Source organism: Astatotilapia calliptera, chromosome 20 (genome assembly GCF_900246225.1).
Source record: "Astatotilapia calliptera chromosome 20, fAstCal1.2, whole genome shotgun sequence".
NCBI classification, from domain to species: domain Eukaryota; kingdom Metazoa; phylum Chordata; class Actinopteri; order Cichliformes; family Cichlidae; genus Astatotilapia; species Astatotilapia calliptera.
Window position 1 is genome coordinate 12,436,206 of NC_039321.1, and position 27,834 is coordinate 12,464,039.

Below are 27,834 nucleotides of genomic sequence, written 5' to 3' on the forward strand. Positions count from 1 at the left end.
GCTAGCCCCGGGACGTCGGGCTAGCGATTTTGCGAGCCCTGTATCTGATTGAGGAATCACTCATCTTTGGAAAAGAGAGTTTATTACAGAGAAATGGCTCTTTCCAAAATAAAAGCTATACTATACGCTTCTTCTGGGCTATATTCTCAGCAGCATATTAAACATATCAGGTCCCCATAAGGAGAATCATGTGCTAACGGCTGTCTAAATGACTCGGGTAAAGTTTGTATCATGCGTGCTTGTTGTTTTTGTCTGCTTCCACTTGTCTTTGCACTAGGATGATGTCGGAGTAAATGTGCAGTCATAATTATTGTGTTCCCACTAGTGCTGTCAGCGTTAATCTCGTTGAAATGACGTTAACGCCACAACACGGCAAATCTCCGTTAACGAGCTACCGCGGATCGCCCCGTGCGTGGGGCTGGACAGCGTCAACACATTAACGAGCTAACTGCGCTAACGCAGTAGTTCCCACCAATGTAATTGAGCATTGCGTGGCACATCCAACATACTGTTTTACTTTAGTCCATGACACGCTTCCTTCAGTGTCATACGTCACATGAAAACCAAAATAGTTCCAAATGCCAGATCTGAATGAGGGTGGGGGAGGTTCAATTTGCCATGTTGCAAGGAGAGCTTAACTTCTGTCTCGCTAGCTTGCCCTGCGCTCAGTGAATCTGCGTTCGACTACTCCGCCTAGGCTACACTGTCGAGCGCAGATCCACTGAGCGCTCAACACAGACAGCATCGTCAGAAGGAAAGTTGATAAAATAAATTAAAAATTTAGTATTGTTCGTTACATATGCATACCGAACCGAAAGCACTGTATCGAACGGTTCAATATCGATACGAGTATCGTTGCACCCCTAATATATATATATATATATATATATATATATATATATATATATATATATATATATATATATATATATGTATATATATATATATATATGTATATATCCAGCTGTGGGGCATTGAGTCATAGGCCTTCTAGTAATCAATCCAGGCAGTGCACAGGTTGGTCAGTCTGGTCTTGCAGTCTCGGCTGTCTACCAGTAGGTGGTGTTTTGCGCCTCTTGTATTCTTGCCAATTCCTTTCTGTGTCCCGCTCATGTATTGACCCATGTGCCTGTTCATCTTAGCCGATATGATGCCTGACAGGAGCTTCCATGTAGTACTGAGGCAGGTTATTGGTCGGTAGTTGGATGGGACCGGTCCCTTCTTGGGGTATATATATATATATATATACATATATATATATATATATAGTGTAACCCCACAGGTTTTGGACATCTTTCATCCGAAAACATCTGTAAGCAATTTAAAAAATTTAATACAAGAATGTTTCCTAATATCCAAGTAAACTTTTTCTTTTTCGGGTAGTGACTGCCTAAAGTCTTGAACCTATGTACATCCTCCGTTACTGCCTTTCATGTCTTGAGTTGCTTAGCCAGGCCTTTACAACAGCCATTCTCCTGCTGCTTGTTTGTGTGTCTCCCTCTTTTTGGTTTCATCTTTAATAACTGAAAAGCATGCTCTCATGAGTTGACAACAATGCAATCAACAGTTTCTTTGCCTTGAGAAACTTTAAAATTGCTTTTGGTTGTTATTCATAGTCACTCAGTTCAGTTTATAAGCATCTGGGTGAATCTGAGCAGAAAGTGTAGTCCTGTATACTACAGAATTCATCCTGCTGCTTCTCAGCAGTTGCATCAACAGTAAACAGTAGTGGCACATTCCTTTAGCAGCCATACATCCCCATGGCACAACACTGCGGTCACCATGTCTGACACATAACGCCATACGCTCTGGATCACAAGATGTTCCTTTTTTTCTCTGTAGTTTTATCTTCCCATAATTCTGGTACAAGTTCAACTTCGTTTTCTCCGTCTGAAGATTTTATTTCTCTTTTAGATGTTTTCTATTATATTTCCACTACAAACAGTAATTCTATATAGTAATGGAACTACTTTTCTACCTTTGGTTCCAGGTGACCATTTTTTTCTCAGACATTGTGGGCTTCACCTCTATATCTGCGTCCTGTACTCCATTGCAAGTAGTGAAGATGCTCAACAACCTCTACATGTGTTTTGATACGCGCATTGACTCCTATGATGTCTACAAGGTAACCCAAGTTTTACTTCCACTTTCATCACTTTTTTGACTTCAATTGAAATAATTCTTTATTTAGTTACTTGTTCTGTGGGCATGTCTCTGGGCTTTAAGGTTATACATTGTTGAAATCTGGGGTGTCTGCACTTATGCAGATGTATTGAATCTGCTAGTTAGTAGTTGTAGCCTTTCAGTATACCTCTGTAAAGCCTAATTTTGGTTGTAGCTCAGGCTTAAACAGATTTCAGTAACAATATGCACTGTCAATCAGTAACATACAACAAAATAAAACTAGTACCAGTACCGAAAAAAAGAAGATTTATTCATAACACACTTGAAAAGACCCAGGAAAACCAAGTTAACGATAAAAACGATAACAAAATAACGCTGAAAACCGATAAAAACCCTGAAAACCATACATTTCACACCTGAGCCTCAACTCTCGCGGCCGGTACCAAACGACTTACGGACCGGTACCGGTCCAAGGCCCGGGGGTTGGGGACCGCTGCCCTAGCATACATTCTAGTCCTCCCTGATTTAGGTATTTTGTGTGTGCCGTTACACACAAGGAAACCTCAACAGAACCTTTGCAGTACTTGCAGAAGAGACAGAGCAGGGTTCTGGGCTGCTCCTCAGACTACTAATCAGTCTGAAAAGCTGCAGCTGAGTTTCCCTGGCTCTCTATCTGCAGCCATCATTGAAGCCTGAAGTCTCTGCTGCAAAGAATGATATTAAGACAGTATGGATCCTGTTCATTATGCTGTGTTGCTATTGTGGTGAAGGCTCTAAACTACCATGCCAGCTACACTTGGTGATAATCACATCGGTTCGAATGCACTCCCTATGTTTCCCCCAGGCTCAATGCAGACAAAGAATCATGACACAGTTGATGGGTTTACTGCTTCTTAAGGCAGCACAGAGATGTGGTTCACATGCATACACACAATAATATAAGGCACATTAAAGTTTATCAGAAACTGAAAAGTTGTTCACAGCCTGCACGCCTTACTGAACAGTTGCAAAGTTACAATTTACATTTCTCTGGATGCACACACAGGAACACAAACAGCAATCAACTGTGGATCTGATGAAGCCAACCAAGAGACTGCATGGCTGAACCGGTTGTCACTGATCCATCTGCACTAAATACAGTGGGGCAAAAAAGTATTTAGTCAGCCAACGATTGTGCAAGTTCCCCCACCTAAAATGATGACAGAGGTCAGTAATTTGCACCAGAGGTACACTTCAACTGTGAGAGACAGAATGTGAAAAAAAAATCCATGAATTCACATGGTAGGATTTGTAAAGAATTTATTCATAAATCAGGGTGGAAAATAAGTATTTGGTCAATAACAAAAATACAACTCAATACTTTGTAACATAACCTTTGTTGGCAATAACAGAGGTCAAACGTTTACTATAGGTCTTTACCAGGTTGGCACACACAGTAGCTGGTATTTTGGCCCATTCCTCCATGCAGATCTTCTCGAGAGCAGTGATGTTTTGGGGCTGTCGCCGAGCAACACGGACTTTCAACTCCCGCCACAGATTTTCTATGGGGTTGAGGTCTGGAGACTGGCTAGGCCACTCCAGGACTTTCAAATGCTTCTTACGGAGCCACTCCTTTGTTGCCCGGGCGGTGTGTTTTGGATCATTGTCATGTTGGAAGACCCAGCCTCGTTCCATCTTCAAAGTTCTCACTGATGGAAGGAGGTTTTGGCTCAAAATCTCACGATACATGGCCCCATTCATTCTGTCCTTAACACGGATCAGTCGTCCTGTCCCCTTGGCAGAAAAACAGCCCCATAGCATGATGTTTCCACCCCCATGCTTCACAGTAGGTATGGTGTTCTTGGGATGCAACTCAGTATTCTTCTTCCTCCAAACACGACGAGTTGAGTTTATACCAAAAAGTTCTACTTTGGTTTCATCTGACCACATGACATTCTCCCAATCCTCTGCTGTATCATCCATGTGCTCTCTGGCAAACTTCAGACAGGCCTGGACATGCACTGGCTTCAGCAGCGGAACACGTCTGGCACTGCGGGATTTGATTCCCTGCCGTTGTAGTGTGTTACTGATGGTGACCTTTGTTACTTTGGTCCCAGCTCTCTGCAGGTCATTCACCAGGTCCCCCCGTGTGGTTCTGGGATCTTTGCTCACCGTTCTCATGATCATTTTGACCCCACGGGATGAGATCTTGCGTGGAGCCCCAGATCGAGGGAGATTATCAGTGGTCTTGTATGTCTTCCATTTTCTGATGATTGCTCCCACATTTGATTTTTTCACACCAAGCTGCTTGCCTATTGTAGATTCACTCTTCCCAGTCTGGTGTAGGTCTACAATACTTTTCCTGGTGTCCTTCGAAAGCTCTTTGGTCTTGGCCATGGCGGAGTTTGGAGTCTGACTGTTTGAGGCTGTGGACAGGTGTCTTTTATACAGATGATGAGTTCAAACAGGTGCCATTCATACAGGTAACGAGTGGGGGACAGAAAAGCTTCTTACAGAAGACGTTACAGGTCTGTGAGAGCCAGAGATTTTCCTTGTTTGAGGTGACCAAATACTTATTTTCCACCCTGATTTACGAATAAATTCTTTACAAATCCTACCATGTGAATTCATGGATTTTTTTTTCACATTCTGTCTCTCACAGTTGAAGTGTACCTCTGGTGCAAATTACTGACCTCTGTCATCATTTTAAGTGGGGGAACTTGCACAATCGGTGGCTGACTAAATACTTTTTTGCCTCACTGTACAGTACATAGCTGCCCCTTGTGGACAGGCTGGTAAATGACATCTTCAGAACAGCCACCCCCAGACTTGCTCCAGCAAGTTTGCAGTACTAAATCCATTGTATAAATCTTCATTCGGAACAGCAGTCAGCCGAATGAGGTTACCTCACAGGTCATCCATAGGTATGGTCCATCACTTTAACCTCTGCAGTGCAAATAAGGCTGCCAGGGATCACCTTGCCAATGTTCCCTACAGGCTATGTGAAGCTCTGGGAAGTTGGGATCAGTGATTATCAAAACACTACCCAGTTGAAGCAGGGCTGTATCTGACTGCCACTAAGAGAGAGTATGGCGGGCAGGTAGTAGTGCAGGAACCATGTCCAGAAGTGGTCTGATAGTACTTGGCAGTCCAAGCAGCGATATACTGCCTGTGGTAACAAATGGTTGGCCAAATCATCAGCAACTGCCCTTGGTTTGCGAGTTGTCCGCACTTCTTTGCTGACATCTTGCGAACCCAGGGCTGCAGTCAGGACAGCCCTGATTTCATGCTCCCAGGAGCCTCCAGAATGAGAAGTGCTAGGTAGGTTGAAGTGGAATCAGCCATTTTATGGTTGACTGGGTGGGCTGTACTTCTTTGACAGGCTGGCAGACAGAACACACAGTGAGGTATGAGGGCGATCACGATACAGGACTGAGGGAGACGCTGACATAAATACACAGAAGGATAATGTCTCGGTAGTGAGAACACACGGGGAACACAACTGACACGAATTAACATGACGCCACAGGTAGACACACTGAACATGGAAACGTGAGACCTTCACAATAAAACATGTCACGGCTGCTACGGCAGATGTGTGGAGTTTATGAGAGAAGGACCCAGAATGCAGGCATAGGCAGTGATGCTAGTGAGCTTTATTTACAATAGGTGAAAACAAACAAAAGCAAGGGTGGCAGGGACAGAACTAAGAAATACTCTGAACTGGGAAACCCAGTAAACAAACCTGAATTATAACATGCGGAGAGAAACATGAGATGATAACCAGAGAAACACAGGACATGATGAGCAGGAACAGGAAACAGATTCCACAGAAAATGCTGGAGCTCATGGACACGTTCACATAGAGTTCAGGTGACCAACCTGGAAGGCAACAGCACAACAGTCCATTGCTAAACAGTTCAGGGCCCAACCACAAGGAGAGTGGCAACGGCACAGGTGACTGAACCGGTCCGGCGGGCGGCCATGGAAAAGGCAGCAGGCGAAGAAAATCTGGAGGCTGACCACGTGGATGGCGGCGGCACAGACGAAGCAAGTCCGGAGGCCGACCATGACGGCGAAGATATCTGGCCAGCAGTCTGGAAAGTGGCTGGCGACAGTGAGGAGCTGAACGAAGTCGAGCAGGACGTGAAGGACGGAGATGGCACAGATGTGGCAGCTGCAGGTGATGGAGCAGTTGGTGGCACTGCAGGTGGTGGAACTGCAGGCGACAGTGTGGAAACTGCAGGTGGTGGAACTGCAGGCAACGGTGGAGGATCTAGTGGCGCTGATGGTGTCTGGATGGGCTCCTCGGACCTTCCAGCAGAGACAGAAAACATCTGAAGCGACCCCTCAGGACCTTCAGCAGGAACAGAACCTGGCTGAAGCGGTTCTTCTGACCCTCCAGCAAAGACAGATGGCTGGAGCGGTTCCTCGGACCCCCCAGCAGGAACAGAAGAAGGCTGGAGCGACCCCCCCTGGATCCTCCAGCAGGAACAGAAGACGGCTGGAGTGAACCCCCCGGACCCTCCAGCAGGAACAGAATACGGTTGGAGTGACCCCCCTTGGGACCTCAGCAGGAACAGAAGATGGCTGAAGCGGTTCATCTGACCCTCCAGCGAAGACAGACAGACAGCTGAAGCAGTTCCTCGGACCCCCCCGCGGGAACAGACGGCTGACGCGGTTCTCCAGAACCCCCAGCAGAAACAGAAGATGGCTGGAGCTACCCCCCGGGACCTTCAGCAGGAACAGAAGACGGCTGAAGCGGTTCCTCTGACCCTCCAGTGAAGACAGATGACTGAAGCGGTTCCTTGGACTCCCCAGCAGGAACAGAAGGGGGCTGGAGTGACCCTTCGGACCCTCCAGCAGGAACAGAAGACGGCTGGAGCGACCCCCCGGCCCCTCCAGCAGGAACAGAAGATGGCTGAAGCAGTTCCCCTGACCCTCCAGCGAAGACAGACAGCTGAAGCAGTTCTTTGGACCCCCCTGCAGGAACAGATGGCTGGCGTGGTTCTCCAGAACCCCCAGCAGGATCAGAAGACGGCTGGAGCGAACCTCCCGGACCCTCCAGCAGGATGAGGAAACGGCTGAAGCGACCCCTTGGGACCTCAGCAGGAACAGAAGACGGCTGAAGCGGTTCATCTGACCCTCCAGCGAAGACAGACAGACAGCTGAAGCAGTTCCTCGGACCCCCCGCAGGAACAGACGGCTGACGCGGTTCTCCAGAACCCCCAGCAGAAACAGAAGATGGCTGGAGCTACCCCCCGGGACCTTCAGCAGGAACAGAAGACGGCTGAAGCGGTTCCTCTGACCCTCCAGTGCAGACAGATGACTGAAGCGGTTCCTTGGACTCCCCAGCAGGAACAGAAGGGGGCTGGAGCGACCCTTCGGACCCTCTAGCAGGAACAGAATACGGCTGGAGCGACCCCCCGGCCCCTCCAGCAGGAACAGAAGATGGCTGAAGCGGTTCCCCTGACCCTCCAGCGAAGACAGACAGCTGAAGCAGTTCTTCGGACCCCCCTGCAGGAACAGATGGCTGGCGTGGTTCTCCAGAACCCCCAGCAGGATCAGAAGATGGCTGGAGCGAACCTCCCGGACCCTCCAGCAGGATGAGGAAACGGCTGAAGCGACCCCTCGGGACCTTCAGCAGGAACAGAAGACGGCTGAAGCGGTTCCTCTAAACCTCCAGCGAAGACAGATGGCTGAAGCAGTTCCTTGGACCCCTCCACAGGAACAGACGGCTGGAGCGACCCCCCAGCCCCTCCAGCAGGAACAGAAGACAGCTGGAGCGAACCCCCCGGACCTTCCAGCAGGATGAGGAAACGGCTGAAGTGACCCCTTGGGACCTCAGCAGGAACAGAAGACGGCTGAAGCGGTTCATCTGACCCTCCAGCGAAGACAGACAGACAGCTGAAGCAGTTCCTCGGACCCCCCCGCAGGAACAGACGGCTGACGCGGTTCTCCAGAACCCCCAGCAGAAACAGAAGATGGCTGGAGCTACCCCCCGGGACCTTCAGCAGGAACAGAAGACGGCTGAAGCGGTTCCTCTGACCCTCCAGTGCAGACAGATGACTGAAGCGGTTCCTTGGACTCCCCAGCAGGAACAGAAGGGGGCTGGAGTGACCCTTCGGACCCTCCAGCAGGAACAGAAGACGGCTGGAGCGACCCCCCGGCCCCTCCAGCAGGAACAGAAGATGGCTGAAGCAGTTCCCCTGACCCTCCAGCGAAGACAGACAGCTGAAGCAGTTCTTCGGACCCCCCTGCAGGAACAGATGGCTGGCGTGGTTCTCCAGAACCCCCAGCAGGATCAGAAGACGGCTGGAGCGAACCTCCCGGACCCTCCAGCAGGATGAGGAAACGGCTGAAGCGACCCCTTGGGACCTCAGCAGGAACAGAAGACGGCTGAAGCGGTTCATCTGACCCTCCAGCGAAGACAGACAGACAGCTGAAGCAGTTCCTCGGACCCCCCGCAGGAACAGACGGCTGACGCGGTTCTCCAGAACCCCCAGCAGAAACAGAAGATGGCTGGAGCTACCCCCCGGGACCTTCAGCAGGAACAGAAGACGGCTGAAGCGGTTCCTCTGACCCTCCAGTGCAGACAGATGACTGAAGCGGTTCCTTGGACTCCCCAGCAGGAACAGAAGGGGGCTGGAGCGACCCTTCGGACCCTCTAGCAGGAACAGAATACGGCTGGAGCGACCCCCCGGCCCCTCCAGCAGGAACAGAAGATGGCTGAAGCGGTTCCCCTGACCCTCCAGCGAAGACAGACAGCTGAAGCAGTTCTTCGGACCCCCCTGCAGGAACAGATGGCTGGCGTGGTTCTCCAGAACCCCCAGCAGGATCAGAAGATGGCTGGAGCGAACCTCCCGGACCCTCCAGCAGGATGAGGAAACGGCTGAAGCGACCCCTCGGGACCTTCAGCAGGAACAGAAGACGGCTGAAGCGGTTCCTCTAAACCTCCAGCGAAGACAGATGGCTGAAGCAGTTCCTTGGACCCCTCCACAGGAACAGACGGCTGGAGCGACCCCCCAGCCCCTCCAGCAGGAACAGAAGACAGCTGGAGCGAACCCCCCGGACCTTCCAGCAGGATGAGGAAACGGCTGAAGTGACCCCTTGGGACCTCAGCAGGAACAGAAGACGGCTGAAGCGGTTCATCTGACCCTCCAGCGAAGACAGACAGACAGCTGAAGCAGTTCCTCGGACCCCCCCGCAGGAACAGACGGCTGACGCGGTTCTCCAGAACCCCCAGCAGAAACAGAAGATGGCTGGAGCTACCCCCCGGGACCTTCAGCAGGAACAGAAGACGGCTGAAGCGGTTCCTCTGACCCTCCAGTGAAGACAGATGACTGAAGCGGTTCCTTGGACTCCCCAGCAGGAACAGAAGAGGGCTGGAGCAACCCCCGGACCGTCCAGCAGGAACAGAATACGGCTTGAGCGACCCCCCGGCCCCTCCAGCAGGAACAGAAGATGGCTGAAGCGGTTCCCCTGACCCTCCTGCAGGAACAGACGGCTGGAGCGACCCCCTGGACCCTCCAGCAGGAACAGAACACGGCTGGAGCGACCCCCCGGACCCTCCAGCAGGAACAGAAGACGGCTGGAGCGACCCCTCGGGACTTTCAGCAGGAACAGAAATGGTTCCTCTGACTCTCCAGACAGATGGCTGGAGCGGTTCCTCGGACCCTCGAGCAGGAACAGAAGATGAATGAAGAGGTTCCTCGGACCCTTCAGCAGGAACAGACAGGATTAACAGGTACGGAGCCACAAATCCTCCAGCCTTTCAGTCTGTGGCACTAAGGCTGTGGAACAGTCGACCACCACAACTACTTTTGGTTAACTCTGTGGATTCTTTAAAAAGCAGTTTAAAACTTTTGTTTAAACAGAAGTTCTGTTGATCAACGCCTTTTTCAATTTTACATTTTTATTTATATGCAACCTTTTGTATTGACTGTATTGTTGATTTTGTTACCAAACGTTCTGTTTATTTTAACCTTTGTGTACAGCGCTTTGTGACTGCCTGTCTATGAAAAGTGCTTAAAAAATAAACTTTACTTTTATTTTATTTCTCCTATTACCTGTGTGTGCTGCTCGGCTTGGGCCTGCAGCGTCTCCAGTTACTGCTGTGGTGCTGTCTCTTGCTGTTGGTGCATGTTGGCCGGCTCCCTTGCATCTTGTGTGATAGGCACAGTTGGGTGCCAATGTAACACCACGGTCATGGGAAACCCACCATCCAGCTTCAGACTCTCAGTTTCAACTGAACAGGTCGTGTTTATTCTCACAATTATTGTTTTACACGTGTGCTTCACTTGCAGCTTTTCCTCCAGCGTTTTTCCACTGCTGCTGTCCTTACTCTCTGAACATGACCGGTCTCAGCATTTTACTGAGTTAAAATAGTGGCTGGCACACTGTGGCTGTGCGCCTAGAACTGCTGCTGAACCCTCTGCTGTACCCCTTCCCTGCAGCTGCACTACACCAAGATACATGAAACTTCTGACATTTTTAAACTTTTTTTCTCCAAGAGTTACAAGACTGTCACATAGAATCAGTTCTTCATCTGCGTTAAATGCTATTGTCTTGCTCTTATCATAGACTGGCTACATACCAGATGATGTGAAAGTGTCGCCATACAACAGCAGAATGCTATAAAGTTCCTCTGCTAAGTTCGCAAATATGGACGGGTCATAGCTCAGTGATTTGATTCTGACCTGATGTTGGTACTTTGTCACATAGTTGTCATTGTGATACTTCACTTGGAATGCAGTACTCCAGTGTGAAGGTAGTCTCAAAGAATATTTTCAGTATTTCACTGTTGGCTACTCTCACCACAAACTTGGACTTTAGGGTACCTTGTTTATATCCTACTAAAGTTTCAAATAAGCTAAATTCAAAGATTGAAATGCAAACGGACGCGTGCTGCAGCACTTTTCTTTTTGTGTTTTTTATGCTTTTTCATTGCTAGTTCCTGCAATGCACTGATCACTTTCAGTAGTCAGGAACTGATAGACACTGACCTCAGCCTGAAGCTAGACTTTATTTGGATTGGACCCACAGTATCCATCAGGATTGCAAGACCACCAGGAGCTCCATCGGTTATTGTCAGGAACAGCAAGAGATGGCAGGAGAGGAATAAAAAGCTGGGATGCAGAGCTGGCTATCGTGTCCAACTGCAAAAGCAGCAACACAAACCCCTGCTTCCATTCATCTTCCTAACTAACGACAGATCCCACACAAACAAAATGGAAGAGCTACAATCAAAGATTTACTACAACCATTTTGTCCGGGCGTGTTATCTACTGATTATAACTGAATCTTGGCTCCATCTACAAATATCTGATGTTTCACCGCCAGGACTGCAACAAAGACTCTGGTAAGGGATCACCTAAAACTTATCATTAGTAAACAGCAGAGAGACCAGCTTGAGGGCATCCCTATCGTTGCTGGGGATTTTAATAAGCCATGTTTGAAATCAGTAAACTCGAAATTCCACCATCATGTTAAGCGTCCTACCAGGGGCACAGGATACTGGAGCGTGTGTACAGTAACATCAAGTAAACCTGCAAAGCGACACCCCTACCCCACCTGGGACAATCTGACCACCTCTCTCTCCACCGGATTATAAGGCACATTAAACGAAACAAAACAGTCAGATTAGTCAAACTTTACTCAGCTCATTCTTCTTGCTTCCTCCACTTCCATACCATCGATTCCTAATGTCGTTGCAGTATATTAATGACTAACCTCGTATTGTGGATGGATTTTCTCAGTTGTTCTCCTGACTGAAGTTTGGTCCGTTTACAGCATCCTGCCATGCGATTGCATTTGTCTCTAACCATCGGGAACCCTCACGTTAACTTTTATCGAGTGGAAAAAAGTTAGCGTTCATCCTCCAGCTTCACTGTGTATATGCTATGCTAACATAGCTGTGTATATCATTATATACCAGCTAGCCCAACTTCATTAACCCTACAAACATCACTGCTGTTTAGTTTTCTGTCTTCATTTATGTAGTTTTCTGTCTTCATTTCTTCTTCATCTTCTGTTCCTGCTGGAGGGTCCTTCATTTAAGTGATAGCAGAAATTTTCAGAAATCTCTCAGTCAGAACATGGTATATCATGTTTAGGTGGAAACTAGCGAGCTAACTTCCTGCTAACTCTGTTAAGTATAATAAATTCTGTTTTCATGGATGCCTGGATGTTAAACTTAATTGTTACACCTGGTAAAGCAGCATAGCTGATCATTTTGTTAAAGATGAAAGAATTTAGACAGTTTTTTAACTCTCAGTGATGCTGCAGTGTTTGTTTGACTCTGGGACCTGAAGCAGAGTTTGGACCCAGATTACTCTGCAAGGCTCCTGACTACGGTAGCCGTAATGCTGCGACAATCCATCAAGCGGTGCGGCTTCGTAGCTTACCAAAGTCGTACTAAAACATTTTTGCCAGATTTTTGAGCGCCGTGTACCTCATAAAATCAGTTCGAGGTCAGTAAGCACAACCAGAATTCATACATAAGGCGCACTGGATTATAAGGCGCATTGTTGATTTTTGAGAAAATTAAAAGGATTTTAAGTGCGCCTTATAGTGCGGAAAATATGGTATTGCAAAATATATAAATCAGACGAGTCGATCCCACACCGATCCCGGCATTTTCCTAGACATGAGTAGGTTGTATATTTTATGTAGTTCTAAAAATCTGTTAATCCAGGTGGAGACTATAGGAGATGCATACATGGTGGTGAGCGGCCTACCTGAAAGGAACGGAGACAGACATGTGGATGAAATTGCCAAGATGGCTCTGGATCTGGTAGCAGCCGTCAGACAGGTCTCCATTCCTCACATGCCCAATGAGAGGCTTCAGCTCAGAGCTGGCATCCACACAGGTCAGAGGAATTTATTAAGATACAGCAGATGTTTTCTGTGTTATAGAAAATTTGAATCTGCGTGGGGATTGATAAAAATGTGAATCACTACAGTGACCTTGGTCAGGTGCTTTGTGGTAAGTACCATCTAGTAAAGGAACCATATCAGATTACGATTCCTGGATATTCAAGGTCAAGGTCAAGTTTATATATATATATAGCACATTTCAAACAGCCGATGCTGCACAAAGTGCTTAACAATATAAAAATGGCATTAAAAAGCAACAATCCTCAACAATTCACAATCCTCAGAGGACGATTCTGTTGAAAATCTTAAACATAGAAATGTTGGCATCCTCACGGAGCTTTAACTGTGTACCATCAGAACAAAGCCATAAAATTTATTGGAGATGATAGACATCAGGTAAACTCAATAACACTTAGTAGCTCTTAGATGCAAAGCCTATATCCAGGTGTTTGAGTGCTTTTTAGTTTGCATACAGTATACACTTACTCTTCAAACAATTTCAAGTTGTCCACATTGTTTGTGGATTTACACAGTCTTTATAGCTCCTTAAGCATTATTCAGCATTAATTCAATCTTGTACTTTCCACATATGTGAGTATATAAAAGTCTGAGGAACATCTGATTTACATTTGCCAAATCTCCTCTTGAAGGTTGTCTCCTTGTGCAGTACTTACTCAAAAGTACTTTCTCCTTATGCACCACAGCTGCATGTTCTCCTTTGGACATGTTAGCAGATTCTCATGTTCTTGCAACTTGTGACAATGGATGAGTGTGCTGCATCTGTGCTGCCAAGATTTTTGCAAGGCAGTCACTCACAGCGTAAACCAACAGGGTTTCAATTCTTCAGTTGAAGAAACAGTTTGCTATTGGTTCTGTTTTGACACAGAAACTGATCTTTGGGCTCTGTTTAAGTTTGTTGTTCATGTATACATTCTTGAACAGGACTTATAAGGAGCCTATATGGAGTGCTGGGAGCAGTCCAGGTGTGCACAAAGAGACAACCATGAAGGGAAGATTGTAAAAATTTGAAAAAGGTACTTTTTTTTAACTTCCATGGATAAAGCAACAGATGATTTTGACTAGAATTTGTATTTCAGTTTCTTTGCAACACAAGAGGCTACTGACAAACCCAAAACACCAAGTCTAACATGGAGTATGGCAGTTCAGACAGTCTTCACTGCTTGGCACACACACAGCTGTGTGAGCCGCAGCTCTCGTGCTTGCTTTCAGCCACTTGAATGTTGCTCTGACTGCTTCTTCAAATTCAAATTCAAATTTTATTTGTCACACACACACAACCATACACAGTATGACATGGGGGTGAAATGCTTGTAGCTGTACAATGCCCGACCATTAAATGACAGAAGAAAAGTTTTACAATATTTACAATTTACAGTTTACTACAAAAATTTACAAATTAACTTAGGAATTTACAGTAAAGAATGTGCAAATAGCAGAAGAGATTATAAAGATAAGGATTATAAATTATAGGAATTATAGGATTATAGGAAATGTGTGGTGGTGCGTGTGGTGACGTGTGTGAGAGTCCAGTCTTATAGTGACGTGTTTGGGAGAGTCCAGTCCTACACCTGGTTCAGGCCCCGAATAGCCTGGGGGAAGAAGCTCCTCCTCATTCTCTCTGTTTTGGCCTTAAGGGAGCGGAAGCTCCCTTCTTGTGCATGGCCCTTGGTTCCAGCGTCCTACTGTGTAAAATAGGGAAGGCACAATTAGGTGATGGCTGGCAGCTATGAACCTAACATGCACCTAGCCTATATACACATAAAAACCTGCGTCATGGGATAAGCAATGACACCTCATTCACTTTGTTTTAGTCTGCGCACGAGCATATAGAGCTGTCTTTGTGCAGCTCTCTTATTACACTCATCTCCAGCATTACAGCCAGTTCCTTCTGAACTACTTGTCTTTTATGTACAGATAATCTGTAGGACCATGAACACAGTGTTATACCTGGGTGAGTTTCAAAGTGGTGAGTGTGGTGTGAATGGGCAAGTGAGAGAATGCATCTGGAAAACGCTGTTGTCTGAACCAGCGTGAGATGGTTATCACAACGGTCTTTCACCAGGTTCCCCAGAGATACAGTTTCTGTCTCTCTCCATGCTTTAAGGGGGTGGGGGTGCTATATGTGTTTTGCTCCACCCCTGTCCGAATGCACCACTTTATAGTCAACATCCCTCACTCACTGCATGACCACAAAAGGTCCCTGCCACTTGGCAAATAACTTTCATTTGGATAAGGAGAGTAATACAAGTACTTTATCATCCAGTGTAAATTCTCAGATTTTAGCCCATCCACAGAACACACACCATCCGCCTAGAAGATCCACCCGGCAGAAGTGTCGTGGCGTTTGCATGAGTTCCCGTGAGTTGGGCAATGCACGTAGCCATAGGTTGGTTAGTGTGCGCCGTCGCTCAGGCATATCTCTCATGCTTTCTTTTAGCCACTTTAATGTCACTCTGACTGCTGCTTGCAGCTTTTCTCCTGTCTCCACACGCCCCTCACTCCCAGTGTCCTATTGTGTAAAATAGGAAAGGCACAATTAGGTGATGGCTGGCACCCTGGCACCACCCCTCCCAGCTTAGCCACAAACCACACCCCACCACCACACATTTTACAAAAATTACAGTTGATATGTCGTTGCTTTTTTCCCCAATCTTCTTCCATTGATGAATATTCTGAATGTTTAGTGCTAAAGGTTTTTTTTTAGAAGATTGTAAAGTGTTGCTTCTTTTTCTCCTGCGATGCAGGTCCATGTGTGGCAGGAATAGTGGGCTACAAGATGCCAAGATACTGTCTATTTGGAGATACCGTCAACACAGCCTCTAGAATGGAATCAACCAGCCTGCGTATGTGCAGCTAGTCCCAGTATACACTAGCACACACAATATAGCACAATATAGTGGACATGAAATGAAACTAAATAGACTGTATGTGTTGTATTGGAATTTGGTACCAAAAACAGCTTTCTTGGATCTTTCTTGCACAAATATACAAATACAAATCTAGAAAAGCTTAAATCTTTACATGATGTCTGTTGATTTTAATTTTTCTTTATGCCAGCTCAGAAAATCCACATCAGTTCAGAAGCATACCTGGCTCTGATCAAAGACAATGCTTATGAGCTGCAGCTTCGTGGAGAGATTGAGATTAAGGTAAAATAATTTCCAGCTATGCCATAATATGTTATCATTAATATTATTTTATTTATCTTAAGAACGTTCCCAAATTTAAATTAAAAGACAAAAAAGTGAAATTTGGTGGAAATTTTATGTTTGTTAAAGAGTCTTTAGTCCAAGTTTTTATAAAACATTTTCTTACTTCATGTTCAACACAAGTCTACTTTAAGAGATTTCTTAAAATTTCCACATATACACAAACAATATGCAGTGCTTAGTTTTCATTTTGGTTTTTTTGGTGAACAGTACCTTGTCATTGCTCCTTTTTCACGCGTGGTCTTCTCCTGCCAGGGTAAGGGCAAAATGTATACATACTGGCTGATTGGCCACAAGAACTACAGCGTGCAGAATGACAGTCTGGTTTGCCACTGGAATCCCAACATGGCCAGAAAGAAGAAAATGTTAGCAGGGAGCCAGGTATCTGTGAGCAATGTGAGTTAAAGTGCTTTAATATTCTGAATATGTTCCATTAGAGAAGCATCCGTGCATGTCCTCCAGCTTTTGTCCTACATAGTTTAACACTGAGCCTTAAATGTTTGTTCTGCTGTGAATAGCACTGTAGTCATTCATTTGTTGTATAAAAACAGGTTCATACTAATATTTCCCCATTATTTCTGTATTACATCTTCCCTGACCAACTGTAGGTGTCTATAAATTTACATTTTCATCAATGTATTACAATTTTGTTTTGATATTTTTATGTTTGTGTTCTGTATGTATATGTTTTACTGCAATTGTGTCACGTGGGTATTACACCAATTAACCCACAGTGTAACCACCAAGCTAATGAAAACTGGTTCTCAAAAGCATGTTACAATCTCGTTCCAGATGTTAGCATTATTTTCTCATTGACTTATGCTAAATATACCATTAATATACAGTGCTTTTCTACTCTGAGCACTCAACGTGCTTTACACAACTTGCCTCATTCACCCATTCACACCCATTTGCTTAAGCACTTTTTCTAAGCTCTTTCCTATTCCAATGCAACACATCTTCCAGTGTGTGTCAGTGTTCTCCATCCATCCAACCATCCATCTTCTTCTTATCCAATTCAGGTTCACAGTTAGGCTGGAGCCTATCCCAGCTATTATAGATCAAGAAGAGGGGTACACCCACCTCTGATGAAGTTTCACAAGTGTCAGCTTTGCTTTTATACATAGATATAAAAATATGGATATGTACTCATAAAAAATCATAATTATAATATTTCTGAGTAAAAAACTGAATTGAATCAAATCAAATCAGAGTCGCATCAGCAGAAGAAGGGGGTGGAAACAGAAGGGGATGCGGATCCGGTTCAGCAGCTGCAGTAACTATAGCCAAGCTTGAGACATGCTCCGGAACCTCCTCTTCGGGGCTGAAATTGCCCGGCTCCCAACCTCCAGCTGCAGGAGCTCCCTTAGAGACCCTGGCCGTGCTGCTAGGTGATCGTTGGCCAGGGTCACCGCCAGATCCAAGGGCTGGTGGCAGCAGACCCACTCTGCCATTCCCGCTGGGAGCCCCTCCATGAATTGTTCCAGGACCACCATATTCACTAACTGGGCCTCCTCTTTTGTGGGAGGTACCTTTGTCTGGCTCTCGGACTGGTTCTACGTGTTTTTTATGGGTGGCCACTGGCTGCTCCCAGTGCATAATCGCAAGCTCCACCACCATTTGTGCTAGTGCCTCCACCAGTTGTGCAGGTCACATATCCGTCATCACGCAGATTCGCTTTGGGCACAACTGGAGCACTAAGGACCTCACACACAGCCAGAGGGTCACGGTGAAGTACGGTTTCTTTTATTACTGTTTTGCACACAAACACTTTGGCACATGCAGGCCGGCAGCTCCCAACTCATCTCTGGTGCTACTTCCTGCTCACTGCTTACCTCCTCTCTTCAGGTCCTGGCACCTGCTGAAATAGGAGAGGTAGATCATGGCTCAAGAGTTGGGAGTTCGCCTTGTAATTGGAAGGTTGCCGGTTCGAGCCCCGGCTTGGACAGTCTCAGTCGTTGTGTCCTTGGGCAAGACGCTTCACCTGTTGCCTACTGGTGGTGGTCAGTGTTCGGCAGCCTCGCCTCTGTCAGTGTGCCCCAGGGCGGCTGTGACTACAATGTAGCTTGCCATCACCAGTGTGTGGATGACTGGATGTATAAAGTGCTTTGGGGTCCTTAGGGACTAGTAAAGCGCTATACAAATACAGGCCATTTACACAATTACTGCCCGGTGTGATGACGGCCTTCCCTGGGCCTGCCTCTTTAGCCCATGTTTAACATCAGAATAGAATCTTAATCTAAAGACCTCATACTGTTGCATCACACCAATAGAACAGAACCCTTTCTACTTTTCAGATTAGGCTTCAGACTTTCCTTGTTGATATAGCCAAGGCTGAATCCTCTCTTAGCTCATGTTCTGTCACCATGTAACCGTATTCTGTTTAAATAGATTTTCCCTGAGAAAGTTACTCTTTAGTGCCCCCTTTTGGCATGACCTGGTGTAACGTGCTCAAATCCGTCTCTGTTCTATGATGTCATCAGAAAGCGCATGTTATTGTTTGGGGAAAGGACTTCTCCCGTTCTCCCGTCCGCTGCTGTAGTGGCATTTGTCTCCCTTAAGACGGTCTTTAAGGGCATTGTCGGTATGTAATTCTGTTCCATCTTTACTAATGAACAATCTACTTGAAGAAATGTGATTGCAGTGTTTGCTTAATAGAAACGTTTGTAAAGAGGGAATTAGCTAACGCTTTCGGCTAAACAAGTCATTGTACTGTTATTGTGTATTTCTCCTCATCTATGGTTTCTAAGAGCATTTCATGTCATGTTGTTTCTCAGTTTTACCCTACTTCAACTGGCCTAAGTAAAGGGAGTGAAGTCAAACCCTCTTGTCTGCGTGGTCATTTTGAAGAGGAGTTTAGTCTGAATGTCGACTCTAGCAAGGCGTTAGAGGCAGAGGACATTACAGTAAAACGACAGCCTCTCAAAGACCAGTCTCGTGGGGAACTGGACAGCAATTAGAGCTATCCTCCGGAAACAGCTCAGATGTAGGAAGAAATCCAATCGACAGCAACATGTCGCAGAGAACCAGCGCATCAATGAAAACCAGATCTAATATATCTGGCTCCTCCAGGCATACCAGGAGCTCAGCTGCAAGTAAGGCAGCCGCTGCACAAGCACGTGCAGAAGCTGAGGCGGCTAAGGCTGAAGCAGCATTTGTGGATAAAGAGAACGATCTGAAGCTGCAGCAAGCGGAACTGGAAGCTTCTATGCAGCTTCGAAAAATACGTCTTGAAGCGTCATTAGATAAAGTACGCATGGAAAAAAGGGCTGCAGCTGCAGAAGCAAAAGCAGAAGTTTTGGAGGCTGCAGCGATCCAAGATGATGGCGAGGGTCTTAGTGAGATAGATGTTCCTGCTGACGACCCAGTAACGCGCACAAGAGAATATGTGAAGGGTGCCTCACACGGCAGCCAAACCACGCCCATTCTAGAAACCTCCAATGATAACACGGAGACGAAACTCCTTCAGCATTCACCGACCATAGACTCCTACTCCAAGATCTTTACGCCAGGATCTGATGTACATTTTCGACCAAGCCTCAAGCCAGTTGCGACACCACACATCCAAACCCAAACCACACCCATAATAGCAAATCTAAAGGATCATTTCCCAGGCAAAGCTGATCAAAGTGAGACCTACACCCCTAAACAAGAACCAACGGTCAATTATGCACGACAGCCTCTGGACAGCGGCTACACCGGCGCGGCGTATATCACAACCCCAGACAACTCCGGTCACCCACATGAGACCACATGCCGGGAAAGGGGCCCACTGTACACTCCACTAGAAATGGAGCAGAACATGTCAGACCTTGTTAGATTTATGGCTCGACGTGAACTGGTGACTACAGGGCTCCTTCACTTCAACGACCGTCCCGAATGCTACAGAGCCTGGAAAGCATCGTTTATGAATGCCATCAGAGGTCTCAACCTCTCACCAAGTGAACAGCTTGACCTCCTCGTGAAATGGCTAGGTAAGGACTCAGCTGAACATGCCAGACGAATACGATCCGTGTATGCGAACCAACCAGCTAACGGACTCAGAGCTATGTGGGACAGGCTTAATGAGTGCTACGGTGCACCAGAGGTCATCGAGGGTGCCTTTTTGAAAAGATTAGACAACTTTCCCAAGATTCCAAACAGAGATGGTCGTAAACTAAGAGAGCTGGGAGACTTGCTGTCGGAGATACAGGCTGCCAAAGAAGATGGTGACTTGCTTGGGCTTAGTTATCTGGATACCCCTCGTGGTGTTACCCCTGTCGTCCAGAAGCTGCCATTTTATCTCCAGGAAAAATGGCTTTCTTTAGGCTTTAAGTACAAAGAAGATCGCGGGGCTCCCTATCCCCCATTCGGTTTCTTTGTAGACTTTGTGTGTCGAGAAGCACGGATGCGCAACGACCCTGGCCTCACACAGACAGCATACAGTAGTGAGTTATTAGGCAGTAAGCAATCGTCTAAAGCCGAAGGTCACAAAGCTGTGGCAGTTTTTAAAACGAGGGTCTCGCCGGATCCTCGGCCCCTTTTCAACGGTACAAGGACTGCATCGTTTCGCACCCAATCTGGAAGCGAGTCATCCACTAGAGATGATCCAGCAGAGCGCTGCCCGCTACACAACAAACCCCACCCCTTACCCAGGTGTCGCGGGTTTAGAGAGAAGCCAATGGAAGAAAGGAAAGCACTCTTAAAAAGGTACGGAATATGTTACAGGTGCTGCAGAGCCACACATTTGGCAAGGAATTGTGAAGACGACATCTCCTGCTCAGAGTGTGGAAGCAAGAGCCACATTGCAGCCCTCCACCCTGGATCTGCCCCATGGTCCACCAACACAGCACATTCCGCACCAGATCAGGGCGGGGAGGGAAATTCCAACCTGAATGAAGGTGATGTTTCCACAGCATGTACTAAATTATTCCGCAGGGCGTTCCTGCTCAAAAATATGTCTGACCAGGGTGTACCCAACCGACTGCCCTGAAGCTGCAGTTACGGTATACACAATATTAGATGATCAGAGCAACAGATCACTTGCACGTACCGAGTTTTTCGACCTATTCAACATTGCAGGGCCTCCTTCACCATACACTTTGAAGACATGTGCCGGAACACAAGAGACAGAAGGCAGACAAGCACGTGGCTTTGTGATCGAACCCATTAACGGGAGTGTCACACTCTCTTTGCCGTCACTGATTGAATGCAACGAGATCCCAAATAACCGCGCAGAAATACCAACACCAGAGGTAGCATTAAACCACAGTCATTTGAAGGCCCTTGCAAAACACATTCCAAAGCTGGACTCCCAAGCTTCCATCCTGCTCTTGTTAGGCAGAGATATCATCAGAGTTCATAAGGTCAGAAGACAAGTGAATGGCCCACAAAACGCACCCTATGCCCAGAAGTTGGATCTGGGTTGGGTTATTGTAGGAGATGTGTGCATTGGAGATGTCCACAGACCTACGGTTATCAGCTCTTACTACACTAACGTACTGAAAAATGGACATCCTTCTCTCTTTCAGCCATGCCCAAACGATTACTATGTAAAAGAGAAGTATAGTAGTGGTAGCTCCCCTTCATTTCCCCTAACATGCAAACATCTCCCTGCTAGTGAGAAATGGGCCACCTTAGACTGTAATGTGTTCCAGACAACAAAGGACGACGACAAAGAAGCTCCTTCAATCGAGGACAGACAGTTCATCCACATCATGGAGCAAGAGGTCTATAAGGACCAAGAAAACAGGTGGGTGGCTCCCCTGCCTTTCAGATCTCTACGACCAAAGCTCCCTCATAACCACGAGCAAGCACTTGAACGTCTCAAATCTCTACAGCGGTCCTTCAGAAGGAAGCCTAAAATGAAGGAAGAGTTTGTCTCGTTCATGGCAAAGATCTTTCAGAATGGGCACGCTGAAGAAGCCCCACCTCTGAAGCCTAATGAGGAGCATTGGTACCTACCTTGTTTTGGGGTTTACCATCCCAAGAAGCCCTCCCAAATAAGAGTCGTCTTCAACTCCAGTGCCCAGCACAAAGGTTTGTCTCTGAACCAAGTACTCCTAACGGGACTAGACCTCAACAACACCCTGGTAGGAGTCCTCCTTCGGTTTCGGAAAGAACAGATCGCCTTCACTGTGGACGTGCAACAGATGTTTCATTGTTTCAAGGTGCGTCCTGAAGACCGGAACTTCCTCAGGTTCCTCTGGTTTAAAGAGAACAACCCAGAGAAAGAGATTATGGAGTTCCGTATGAACGTGCACGTCTTTGGAAATAGTCCTTCGCCGGCTGTGGCTATCTACTGTCTTAGACGTGCAGCACAGGAAGGCCGGAAGGAGTATGGGGAGGACGTAGAACAGTTTGTCACTCGTGACTTTTACGTAGATGACGGGTTAAAGTCCTTGCCCACAACAGACGCAGTTATCGACCTGCTCAAAAGAACTCAAAAAATGCTGGCTCGCTCTAACCTTAGGCTGCATAAGCTGGCTTCGAACAGCAAGGAGGTCATGAAGGCCTTTCCCAGTGAAGATCATGCCACAGACCTGAAAGATTTGGACCTTACTGCTGACACTCTACCAATGCAGCGTAGCCTTGGGCTGTACTGGGACTTGGATTCAGACTGTTTTACTTACCGCGTCCAGGACGAGAGAAAGGCATTCACTCAACGAGGAGTTCTCTCAACGGTGAACAGCCTGTACGATCCTCTAGGATTCGTCTCCCCCGTGACAATTCAAGGGAAACTGCTGCTTCGAGAACTGGCCTCACAATCTTCAGATTGGGACACCCCATTACCAGCAGAAAAGGAAAAGGTGTGGGAAAGTTGGAGAGATTCTCTGCAGGAGTTAAGACATCTGAGGATCCCCCGACCATACTCAAACATGTCACCATCTACTGTCAAGTTAACAGAACTCTGTGTCTTCTCAGATGCCTCAGAGAAAGCAGTAGCTGCCGTTGCCTACTTGAAGACTGTGGATGCAGATGGGGGATGCTGCACTAGATTGGTTGCAAGTAAAGCCAAACTGGCCCCACGTCCAGAGCATACTATACCTCGGTTGGAGCTTTGTGCAGCAGTCATGGCAGTAACTCTGTCTGAGGTCATCACCTCCGAAATAGACATTGTATTTGACGCAGTCACCTACTACACAGACAGTAAGGTGGTGCTCGGATATATCTACAATGAGAAGAGAAGGTTTTATGTATACGTGAGCAACCGAGTCCAGAGGATCAGACGAAGCACTACGCCACAGCAGTGGCGATATGTCTGCTCAGAAGACAACCCCGCAGACATCGCCTCACGGTCTATCACAGCAGACCACCTTGAGAACACAATATGGTTCTCTGGACCGGCATTCTTGTCTCGACTTGAAGGGGCGTCACCGGTGGTACAGAGGTTTGACCTTTTGGAACCAGATCAAGACAGTGAAATCAGGCCTCAAGTCACAACACTGTCGGTCACTGTCCTCAAACATCTCGGCTCTGGGCGGTTCAATCGCTTCTCATGCTGGGGTTCCCTCATAAGGGCTCTTGGTACCCTTATTCACATTGTTCAGAGCTTCAAAAAAGGAACGGAGTGTGTCGCTCAGAAATGTGAGGGTTGGCACCAGTGCAGCACACCCCCAACCAGGGATATTCTTGAACAGAGTAAGCTAGTCATTATCAAAGCAGTTCAACAAGAGGTCTATAGGAAAGAACTGGAGTGTCTTGCATCAAACGCCAACATTCCCAAGAGCAGCCCACTCGTTGCCCTGGATCCTTTCATTGACTCAGACGGGCTGTTAAGGATCGGGGGTCGCCTCATTGAGGCAAAAATAGGATTCCACGAGAAACGGCCACTGGTCCTGCCTGGACGGCATCACGTAACCACTCTCATAGTGCGTCACCTTCATGAGCAGGTACGTCACCAAGGACGTCTTTTCACTGAAGGGGCTGTCCGAGCTGCAGGTTACTGGATCGTTGGTGGCAGGAGATGCATTAATAGACTCGTTTTCGAGTGTGTCACTTGTCGAAGGCTGAGAGGGAGGTGTGAAGTCCAAAAGATGGCAGACTTGCCACCTGACAGGCTCAGCATGGAACCACCCTTTAGCAACGTCGGCATTGATGTGTTCGGGCCCTGGTCTGTATCAGCCCGTCGCACGAGAGGAGGCCACGCCGAAAGTAAGAGGTGGGCTGTCCTCTTTACCTGTCTGTGTGTCAGAGCTATACACATTGAGGTAATTGAGTCATTGGATGCCTCCAGTTTCATAAACTCATTCAGAAGGTTTATGGCGATTCGAGGACCTTTGAAAAGCATACGCTCCGACCAGGGTACTAATTTCACCAGAGCTTGCAAGGATATGGGGATTCCCTCGAATCTTGATGGGAAACACATGGAGAGGTTTCTGTCAGAACACGGATGTACGTGGACCTTCAACACACCACATTCCTCTCATATGGGAGGAGCGTGGGAAAGGATGATCGGCATCACACGTCGTATCCTGGACTCGATGCTTCTTCAGATGGGCTCCTCCAAACTCACGCATGAGGTACTCACAACATTCATGGCTGAGGTCTCGGCCATAGGGAACAGTCGACCATTGGTGCCCGTGTCAAATGATCCTACAGATCCTTTCATTCTTACACCGGCTTCATTGCTTACTCAGAAAGTAGGTCCATGCCCAGTACCAGAAGGAGATTTTGGACATAAAGACCTATTGAAGCAACAGTGGCGCAGGGTCCAAAGCTTGTCTAACACATTTTGGGACAGGTGGCGGAAACAGTATCTGTCAACACTACAGTGTCGAACAAAGTGGACTTCTGACCGGCCAAACCTTAAGCAAGGAAGTGTGGTGCTTCTTAAGGACAGTCAGTGTAGCAGGAACGACTGGCCCTTAGGTATCATCGTCGATGTGTATCCCAGTAAAGACGGAAGGGTGCGCAAAGTGCAAGTGAAGGTCATTAAGAAAGAGGGACCAAAGCTTTACGTCCGACCCGTGAATGAGATGATCTTGCTCATTCCTCCAGATGACTGAAATGTGTTTGACCTTGTCATATTAATAGGTGAAACCTGCTGAGTTTCAGACGGGGAGTGTTCTGTCACCATGTAACCGTATTCTGTTTAAATAGATTTTCCCTGAGAAAGTTACTCTTTAGTGCCCCCTTTTGGCATGACCTGGTGTAACGTGCTCAAATCCGTCTCTGTTCTATGATGTCATCAGAAAGCGCATGTTATTGTTTGGGGAAAGGACTTCTCCCGTTCTCCCGTCCGCTGCTGTAGTGGCATTTGTCTCCCTTAAGACGGTCTTTAAGGGCATTGTCGGTATGTAATTCTGTTCCATCTTTACTAATGAACAATCTACTTGAAGAAATGTGATTGCAGTGTTTGCTTAATAGAAACGTTTGTAAAGAGGGAATTAGCTAACGCTTTCGGCTAAACAAGTCATTGTACTGTTATTGTGTATTTCTCCTCATCTATGGTTTCTAAGAGCATTTCATGTCATGGTTTTTCTCAGTTTTACCCTACTTCAACTGGCCTAAGTAAAGGGAGTGAAGTCAAACCCTCTTGTCTGCGTGGTCATTTTGAAGAGGAGTTTAGTCTGAATGTCGACTCTAGCAAGGCGTTAGAGGCAGAGGACATTACAGCTCAATACACTGACTGTTTCTTTTTTGCTCACCCTTTTTCACTCATTGTGCCCCACTCTTCATCTCCCCCATTCTTAATTGTTATTCATCTCTGGCTCTCCATATTAACCAACTCGGCTCCCTCCCCTCACACTCTGAGCCTGGTTCTGCTGGACGTTGCTTCCTGTTAAAAGGGAGTTTTTCCTTCCCACTGTCACCAAAGCGCTTGCTCATAGGGGATCATATGATTCTTGGCATTTTCTCTGTTTTCTCTGTGTTATTGTAGAGTCTTGACCTTATAATATGAAGCGCCTTGAGGCAACTGTTGTTGTAATTTGGCACTGCATCAATACATTTTAATTGAATTGTATTGAATAGCTAAAAAGCTTCAAAAAACGCATTGAACTGAATACATTTATGAGAGCAAAAACATTTAACATAATTTTATTTACTGACACTTATATAACACAGATAGTGTAGCTCTATCATCTAATAGCAAGTACATGATTCACCTCATAGTCAGTATTGCTGCCAGTAGCAGTCTGGTGCAATGAATTAATATATCCCCACAGCACCATAATCACAAACATACTTTTAATGTTATTTTTTGTTGTCTACATTGCATTTTGTACGCATTATAAATTGATCAGAAAATTTCCCAACCTTGTTATTCACAATTCGTTGGTTTTAATGTGGAAAAAGAGTGTTACAGGCAGATTACAGAAAACAGTGCTAATGTTTAGTATATACTGGGACTAATGGGAACATAAAATATGAGAGTGGGACAGTTATATGATTGGTCATATGGTATTCTTGTAACCCTCTTCCGGTGTTATGTTAATAAAAACAACTAAACTAAAACCGACTATGATGAATAACAATCATATGGAATTGTGTAAAAAGCTATGTATCTTTTCTAATATGAATGTACCTTCCATGTGTACTTATGCCAGTCATCAGTGACAGTGCAGAGTCTGACCGAGAAGGCTACCACTCCAGTGTCTCTTCTCATGAACCAAACTTCGCCACAGCCACCGAAAGACAAACCTGGCAAGAGAATGGCAGCTCAGATGGAGACCTACAGCAGCAGCTGCAGTACCCTTGGCTCCATGATTGGAGGACTGCAGGGAGGAGATAAGAGTCCTCAACCCAGCCAGCATAGCAGTGGACTCAAACCTGATCTGGTTCCTGTCTCCAACCAGCATGTGTAGCCAATAACTGCCAGCATAAATTAACCTAAGAGAATCTGAGAAATTAGTTTGTTGCAGGTAGCGCTTTAACAGCTGAAAGACATAGTTAGTTGTCACCTGACATAAAAAAAATTTCAACTCATACTAATTTCCTTCCTGAACTTTTGAGTTGGAAAGTCTCACTCATACCAAGTATTACAAAGAAAGTTCGACATTCTGTCATCAGACACACGCCAACAGTGTCAATCAGGCCAAGCAGACACACAAAGGTGGTTATCTATGAAGAGAATTTTGGCTCAAAAGGGTTATAAATGCATACATTATCATCCACAGCATCAGCTTATTTAAACTATATATATCAACCTTCACAGGGTACTGTGTAGTGTCTGTAATTGGTAAATCTATGTTTTCCAGTAGAGTTCTGTTTAGAAGAAGGCCAGATGACAGCAAGATCTTGAACGCAGCTTACATTTGTGAGTCTATGTGAAGCTGGCAGCATGAAATTCGTCCCCACGTGGGCATGTGACCTGTGCAATTTGTGCACTCGTATTTAAGGTTGTAAGTGAGAAGGATGTTACATGTAGTTTAGACATCTAGATGCACGGAAAGCTTTTTGAAAGTGAAAATCATGTGAAGTTGAACTTCATAAATTATGTGTAAATGATCCGTAGTTATTCATGTTTAGGTGCATGCATTTGCAAAATAGTTTACATGTGGTTAAATTGCTTTGTATTTGTGTGTGGATTGAACATTTTTGTAAATCTTTATTAACATACCATACACACATTTTTAATCCTTTTGAGTCCAATTTCTTTCCAAAGTTATTGGCTCAGAGTATTTAGGCTTGATATTGAAAA

At 46.3% G+C, this 27,834-nt stretch overlaps 1 protein-coding gene across 1 annotated transcript in view; it reads left to right on the top strand.

Annotated features, from left to right (window-relative positions):
- Positions 1-27,618, top strand: part of LOC113013978 (atrial natriuretic peptide receptor 1) — a 45,569-nt gene extending 17,951 nt beyond the window's left edge. The window contains exons 2-7 of the mRNA XM_026155248.1: positions 1,991-2,125; positions 12,800-12,974; positions 15,747-15,845; positions 16,060-16,151; positions 16,467-16,607; positions 26,741-27,618. Coding sequence (XP_026011033.1) covers positions 1,991-2,125; positions 12,800-12,974; positions 15,747-15,845; positions 16,060-16,151; positions 16,467-16,607; positions 26,741-26,998 — 900 coding nt within the window. The 3' untranslated portion in view covers positions 26,999-27,618. The remainder of the gene's footprint in view (positions 1-1,990; positions 2,126-12,799; positions 12,975-15,746; positions 15,846-16,059; positions 16,152-16,466; positions 16,608-26,740) is intronic.
- Positions 27,619-27,834: the final 216 nt, after the last annotated feature.